This window comes from Phaethon aethereus (assembly GCF_964289735.1).
Source record: "Phaethon aethereus genome assembly, chromosome: 12".
Classification (NCBI taxonomy): domain Eukaryota; kingdom Metazoa; phylum Chordata; class Aves; order Phaethontiformes; family Phaethontidae; genus Phaethon; species Phaethon aethereus.
In genome coordinates, this window is record NC_138588.1 from 3,444,609 (window position 1) to 3,452,362 (window position 7,754).

The 7,754-nt window shown below is 45.3% G+C and overlaps 1 protein-coding gene across 1 annotated transcript; it reads right to left on the reverse strand.

Annotated features, from left to right (window-relative positions):
- Positions 1-2,447: 2,447 nt before the first annotated feature.
- PDCD7 (programmed cell death 7) lies at positions 2,448-6,197 on the reverse strand (the record flags this gene model as incomplete). Its single annotated transcript, XM_082005244.1, has 5 exons — positions 2,448-2,565; positions 2,920-3,007; positions 3,719-3,955; positions 4,298-4,436; positions 5,436-6,197. The coding sequence occupies 5 exons, from the start codon at positions 6,195-6,197 to the stop codon at positions 2,448-2,450; spliced, it is 1,344 nt and encodes a 447-aa protein (XP_081861370.1).
- Positions 6,198-7,754: the final 1,557 nt, after the last annotated feature.

Below are 7,754 nucleotides of genomic sequence, written 5' to 3' on the forward strand. Positions count from 1 at the left end.
CTATTTAGGAAAAAAGTACATTGGGGTGAGGAGCGATGACAACGAAAACGCGGCTAGACGAGAATAACAGAGGGCCAGCCGTAAACACCAACCTACACCAGAAAGCAACTCCTACAAGGGCTCTGACCTCAGCTGCTTCACGCCAGCCCTGCCCGCTTTCACATCAAAGATGCAGGCTGGCAAATGAACAAATTCGTATCGGGAAGAGGATATGCCTTAAAAGCATGAGAAACCTGAGCGGCGCTGGGACCAGGGAGGGAATAGAGTGCACGTGAGTCTCAAACTCATAGCCAACCCCTCTTTTCTTCTGGGCTTCAGTAATTTTTTAAAACTTAAAAGTAGTAGGAAATACTATACTCAGACAAATTTGAATCTTAAATCTGAATACACAAGTTTTTTTTAAGAATTACTACCCTGTCTCCATGCATTTTATGAGTTAAGATTTTAAACATTCCTCTTCCCTCTGTGGCTTCAGCATCTTCCTCACTAAAAATATAAAACACCTTAATGCGGACACCCTTGGGCAAGAGCAAATAAGTAGACGAAGCCACAGAAAGCTTGAGGGATTGAAGTAAGACCTAAACACACATCACCCACTGGCATTTTCAATCCTATTTTTATTAACAATATGAAGTTACCCTTACCGTCAGACGAAGTCATGGAGCTCTCCTCACAGGGCACAGAGAACAGAGCTGCATCTACGCTGCCTGCTTATCTACTGCTCACCTCTTTAAATTCTTGCAGCGTCAGACAAGCATCTGACTTTGACAGTTTTAAGATTATCGTAGCTTAAGCGGTTAGTCTGTCCCATCAGACACACTAATGGGATAAGGAGATAACTATTTAAGCCTCCTGAACTGAAAAGCGTTGTTTCTGCAATTGTTTTTACGCTATTTGAACTTTGGCTTTTTCATCAGGAGCTGACCCAGCCATAGGTCTTGGAGTACCAAGATGCTAGAAGCGACGGTAGGGATGGGAGGACGTACGGACGTGCAAGCCAGAACCCCCACCTCCAGCAGACTGCACGGTCACCTGTGTTTTGGGGTGCTACAGGTAAGTGATATCACGCGCGCAAGAACTGCAGACTTCTGCACCCAGGTTAATTCTACCTCTATCAAAAATGACTAATTCATGTGCTCTTACTAGCAGAAATCAACGCACAGCTTCAGCCAAGAAACTATTAGCATTACACAGCAAGCCCAAGTGTTGAATTTAGGCAATTACATGTTGCCTCCTCCATGAATTACACGAAGTTGTGATGCGAAGAGGTAAGGAATCGGAGAGATGAAATCCATTCCCACGGCTGGACTTGATGATCTGAAATGTCTTTTCCAACCTTAATGATTCTGTGATTGTATCCTAGGGCTAAGCAAGACCAATGACTGCAGCTCTGGGAGGACACCATGCAATCTGCGTAGACCAGCAAAGCCCCAGACCTGTACGGCCCCTCGCTGTTTCAAGCAAAGTGCCCAGAACATGGAAGGCTTCGAAATCAGATGCCTCCGTCACCTCACAGGAAGAAGTTCCTTCCCACAAACCTTTTTCCAGCAAGTCTCACCACGCTGTGGTCATATTTGATGCCAAGTATTATAACAAATCTCTCCCTTGGAGTAAAAACGTTTCCAACATACAAACAAAAAATAATCAATTTTTCTCTATTTATTAAACCTACAAAATAGAGCTGTGTGTTTTTAATCAAATATTATATACATGATCTCTCCCTATACGAAAATAGCTATATAGGCAAAAACAATTACAGTAGGTTAGACTTCAGATTTTATTGTTTTTTCTTCCAGCAGGCTTATTCATCAAATTTATATATATTCACATGGCTGCCTGACTTATTTCACCACAACTGGGAATTTTTTCCATGTCGTGGTACCAGTTTTAGTCCACAAAAGTAAAATGTCAACAGCTGCTTTAACCAACCTTGAAAAGCCCTGTCTTGTTTGTATTTCAGAATTTGTTTAAACTTGTAATAGGTTCGTTTCTACACACAAAAATACAGGAACTATTTTGACAGCTGATGCTTGACATGCTTCATTTAAGAAGAAAAACATGTTTACTAATCATCTCTTTTTTTAAAACTTATTTATGGAGATTTCATCATCTGGATTTAGGCTTATGAAAATAAAAGCCACTAAAAATAGGATGTTGATACTGGCACAAATACCCTTGTCAGCCAAGTTTATTAAGATTGAGATTTGTTATCAAAAACTCGCAGTGGGGTTGTAATTCCGTACCACGAGAGGCCTAGCAGCTTTGGGCTTGCTCAGGTACTTCCCCGCAGAGTCAGATGGCAAAAACAGTTCTTACACTTTTCTTCAAGACATTCCAGTACCTGGCTACCAAGACAAGAGGATGAGACTTCCTCTTCGGACCCTCTCGTATTTCACATGCAATTACAATGAAATATTCCTCCAATGGTAAAATAATTTATTACTAAATCATCTGACAGCGGTGGCCCAAGTGTCGTTTGTGGGGAGACTTGGAAGAACCCATCCGGGGGGGATGCAGCTTCCTTCAGGGTGATCAGCTGGCACCAAGTACTGATCCCATTCATGCCTTTAACAGAGAAAGCGTTGTTTGAGAGGAGAGCTGGTATGAGTCTGGTAGTAAGATTTATTATATACCCACGTAGGTATTTTTCCATACTGATCAATACACAAAATATTACAAATTGTACTATTCTATTAAATGCAATGGTTATGCGTGGAAGTGCACTCTGCCTCACACGGGCACTGCTGGATACAACTCTATGAAGCGAGAAGCTTGATCCTTAGCTGAAAAAACAGCAGGACAATTCATTGCATAACCATATTTGGAAGTTAACAAACCAAAAGGGACAATAATTTTACAATCTCAACAAACAATACTTGTCATCTTTGATAATAAAATGAAGACTTTGTTCAGTTTTACCTGATCTGAATTAGAGCTGCTACAGAATGCTCAGCTTGTAAGTAATATTCTCTGAAGGGCTGCAATAGATGGGCTAGAGGAAATTCATCTGTTAAAACACAAACACAGAAATCGTTCAATAAATCAGAAAGACTTCTGATTCTAGTAAGTCTTAGAAGCCTCAAATTTGCCAACTCATTTGCTGCTCCCCAGCTATTACCTGAAATCACTTCCCTATGTAATATATTGAGGACTATTTACATGTTTTGCATGACTCCTCATCCTTACCAGAGCTGTCAGAGGCAAGTCGAGACTCTTCCTGCCTCCATCCTCTAAAGAAGGGGAACATATGGGCACCGAATCTTTACAGATTACCCAAGGGGCACTTACCAAAGCACCGGACTAAAGCATCTGTTGGGGGTTGGAAGTCTTCAATCTATTCTGCTTATTCTCACTTCAGCTTAATCTACGACCTCTTCTTGCAAAATGAAATCAGCTGGAGATATGCTGCAGTCTATGCTGAAGAGCTAAACAGTTCTTCTTACATCACGTGTTAACAGCACACTACGTTTATCCCATCTTTTCCTCAGACCATAAATTATGCCAGTGGATGATTTTTTTCTCAACTATTTTTATATATATAAAAATATTTTTATATATATAAAAATACACATTATATATATAATAATTATATATATGTGTGTGTATATATATTTTTTATATATATATATATTAAAAAATGCCTGCATTTTAAACTCAGTGTCTATGAGATGGGGGGTGGTGTGGAAAAATACTGTTAAGTATGGCATGTAGAATTTACCTGGATCCCCAAACAGCTTGGAATCAATTTCGAGTTTCTGCTGTAGTAGTTTTTCCCTTTCCTTCTTCTGCTTCTTTTCCATTTCTCTCTTCCTTTCCTCCTCCTGTTCTCCCTCCAACATAACTCTTAATGCTCTCTCCTCAGCTTCATACAGCTCTGTACGATTTTTGAGCAATGTTTTGAGACTCTCCACTTGATTTTCAAATGATTCATCTGCTGAGGGGGGTGGACAAACACCTAAACAAAAAGAGAATTAATTTTAAATTCTCAAATTCAGAAGGGGCTCTGTTATCAGGCTTGAGAGGAGAGCTGGCAAGATCTCAGAGGAATGAGCTTGACCTTGCTAACAACTATCTGACTGGAAAAATCCTTCTATCAAGAAAGAGCTGGGAAACGTAGGAACACAACCACTGTATTCAGCATTTAATAGCTATTCTTACATATTAATGTAACTAAAATCACTAATAAAGAAACAGCTTTTTTAAGCTGCACCTTGCTAGACATCACAGGGCACGCAAATCCATCTTAATTCTCATTGTGTGCAATGAGAAAAGTTTGGTAAAAAATTTCGTAATTAACCTTTCCTGCCAGCAGCCTCTTTCCTCAGTTTCCGAAGCTTTTCTAATGCACGCAGGATGTCCACCATTCTCTTTGTGTCTGCTTGTTTCTTCCTTACTTCAGATAAGACACTGTCTGCAGCGGCCTTAAGTTCTCGCTCCTATTGAAAGAAAGAAAAAGAAAGAAAAAAAAAGCAGACAGGACATGTGAAACATCCCAAGTAGACAAGAATTAAATGGTACTTCCAAAAGGTTAGCGAAGCACTGGAGATTAAGAGAACTTCTAGTAACACAGCCATAGCAAATGAGTCAACCATACAACTTTGCCTTTTTATAAAAATGCTAAACGCGACAGACAGACACGACAGCCTCAGGAGGCTGAGCAACTCATAAATTTGGGCCAAGTGGCTAATGAATACATAAAGCCTGATAACCTTTAACTACATAAAGTTACAAAAAAGCATACAATAAATATAAGCCATCCTGATGCTACACCTCAGTAATTGAAGACCATTAACATGCCGCAGTCCGAACGCAAAACCTTTCCCAACAGCTGCTCGATACCACCCCAGCAGCAGGGCGAGCACCAGCAGAGGGGTTGCTCATTGGCCGACAGCCAACACAAAGGTGACTACAACACTTCCCAGCAAGTCTAATTTGGGGTGATTTGGTGGCTTTTTTCTTTTTTTCCTTTGGAGCTGTTTTACTTCCCATTGAGACCAAACAGCTTGCAAACACGCAGCTTTACAAGCATGCAGCCCGTAGGAAAGGCTTACAGTTACTGAAATGGCACTGACCACCGCAGGTGAGCAGCTTGGGGCAGGGTGACAGCTCAGGACCGGAGAGGAAGACCTCCACATGCAACCACTTTAAACCTCAACTGTCAAGGCCTGGAACACGAGTATGACAAAGCCGAGATGCCCACCAAGGCTTTCAAGGACGAAGCAGGGCTGCAGGCCTTGGAAACAGCGGGTCTCCCAGCAAGCCAAACCCATGCAGCACCCAGCTGGCACCTCCTGAAGTGCAAGGGCCAAAGCCAGAGGCCGGGCAGGCTCAGCCGGCTGTGAGCCCGTTACTGGCAGGTCTCTGCCACGCTGCCCTGCAGGAGCCCGCGGGAGGCCACGCCGCGGCGGGCAAGATCAGGCCGCTCGGGGCCGTACCCGGTTCTTCTCCTCCACCTCCTGGATGCACTTGGCCCTCCACTGGTCGATCCTGGCTTCCCGCTCGGCGGCCCGGGCCGCCTCCTCTTCCTCAGCCGCCTTGGCTTCTTGCTTCCTCCGCTGCAGGCGCAGCCTCCTCTTCCTCGCCCTCTCGGCCTTCCTCCGCAGTGCCTCCCGGTAGCCGGGCTCCCTCAGGGGCCGCACGACCTCCCGCAGCTCCCGCCGCGCCGCCTCCGCCTCCTCCCGCGCCTGGGCCCAGCCCGCCTCGTCCCCCTCGGCCTCCCGCCGCCGCAGGGCCCGGCAGAGGGCGGCCAGCCGCGCCACCCGCCCCAGCGCCTGCACCGCCAGCTCCCGGGCGCTGCTGGGGCTCGCCGCGGCGGGCGGCGGCGGCGGCGGCGGGGCGGCGCGGCGCCGGCCCAGGAACTGCGACAGCCACAGCTCGTCCTGCTGCCGCTGCGCCGCCGCCGCCTCCTCCTCGGCCAGCGGCCGCGGCGGGAACGGCGGAGCGGCCGGGAAGTAGGGACCGCCGCCCGGGGGGAAGCGCGGCCCCGCGTCGCCCTCGGGCCCGGCCGGCGGCAGCGGCGGCAAGAGGAAGGGCGGGGGTGCAGCCGCTGCCGCCACCGCGAAAGGCCCTGGGCGAGCGGCGGCAGGGGGGCCGGGGAAGGGCGCGGCGGGCGGCGGGAAGGGCCCCGCCGGCGGCGGGAAAGCCCGGAACGGCGGCGGCGGCGGGAAGCGCCCGGCGAAAGGCGGCGGCTGCGCCATGCTGCCGCCTTGGCCTGCCGCCGCCCACGCCGCAGCGCCCCCTGGGGGCCGGGAGGAGCCACCGCTCGGCCCCGCCCCTCCTGGCTGCCGCCGCGCCTGCGTCTGGCCTAGCGCTGCACTTAAAAAAAAAGCCTCAAAAGCTCCAACTACCCATAAAATTTAAAATTTCTGGGGATGACGTCAGGGATGACAACTCTCCGCTGCTCGAATATTCGCTTTGTTTTATTCAAACGCCAGAGGTGAAGTACAAACTGTAGTTACATGGCATTTTGTTTCCTTAAAAACAGTTCTTGGTTACATAATTCCAAACAACTTTCAAAACTAAGTTGTTGAACAGTTTCGCCTAAAATGTTGTTTTTTTCAATCCATTTAAAAAAAGATTTGAATTAACGGAGTCAGAAATAAAAGCGGTTTTGTTTGGGTTTTTTTTCACTCTACAAAAAGGAAAGTGAGGATGCAGTTACAGATAGTTTGCCACAGACTCCCATGTTGAAGGGACAAAACTTCTCCTAGAAATATCCTCAACTTCAAACACAGCTTTTTCAGAACCATTACTGGGTCATTTAACCTGAAAAAAGCTGAAATCCTAAGGGAAGTATCTGCTGCATGTCACACTGCTTCTAGGTAGGAACACAAGTGTTACATCAAATTTACAGGACAAAAATTAACAACAATAGGGTGAAGAGATCGGCAGTATTCCCTTCCTGCCCTAAAACATCCAATAGACTGAAAAGAATGATGAAATTATTTCAATAGCTTGAATTAGAATTTTAGAAAAAGGGGCGAGTAAAACTCAAGTCCACATATCACTGAAGGACAAAACAAAAGTTGTAAGCAACAATTTTAATTCCTGAAACAAATCAAAAAAACCATACAGGTCCTTTAGCGTTTTTTACAAAGACTTTCCTAAAGGATTGGCTTAGTTTTGGTGTAGGACAGAAGAGGGAGGATTGTTTTGCTGTGAGACTAAAAATCAAAAAGACAAAACCCACAAGATGCAATACTAGCATTTGAGCGTATAACTTAAAAAGCACTGTGTCATGTGAACAGTCACTACTGATTACATCAAAAATATTATACATTTACCTCTTTCATCTCTTAACATTATAAGATAGGTTGGGCAAATACCTGGCACCAAAAAATTGATGCATGATAGTTCCAATACGTTAAACAAAATGTACTATATTAGAACATTAATATTTAAAAATTTATGTCAACTTCTCGTCCAAATTCAGATGGCTTACCGCTTCCTAGAAATATTGTTTACCCCTCTGGAAAAATAAGCAAATTTCTGACTTCACCTTCTTTCACAGTATTCAAGGTGAGTAAAACTTACTCCTAATGGAGAGGTGAAGGATCTCATTTGATATTGCATTTGAACTACTGTAACAAACTAGTGTCACATTTTAGCAAAATCTCCCAGCAGTGTCATGAAGCCTGTCCCAGTTTTTCCAAAATCCTGTTGCAAGGGCGTCCTCCCCCACCAATGTAACAAGTCACTCCAGCACCCCTCAGGTTTCAACCACCACCAGAAATCTAACACTGAGCTGAACATAA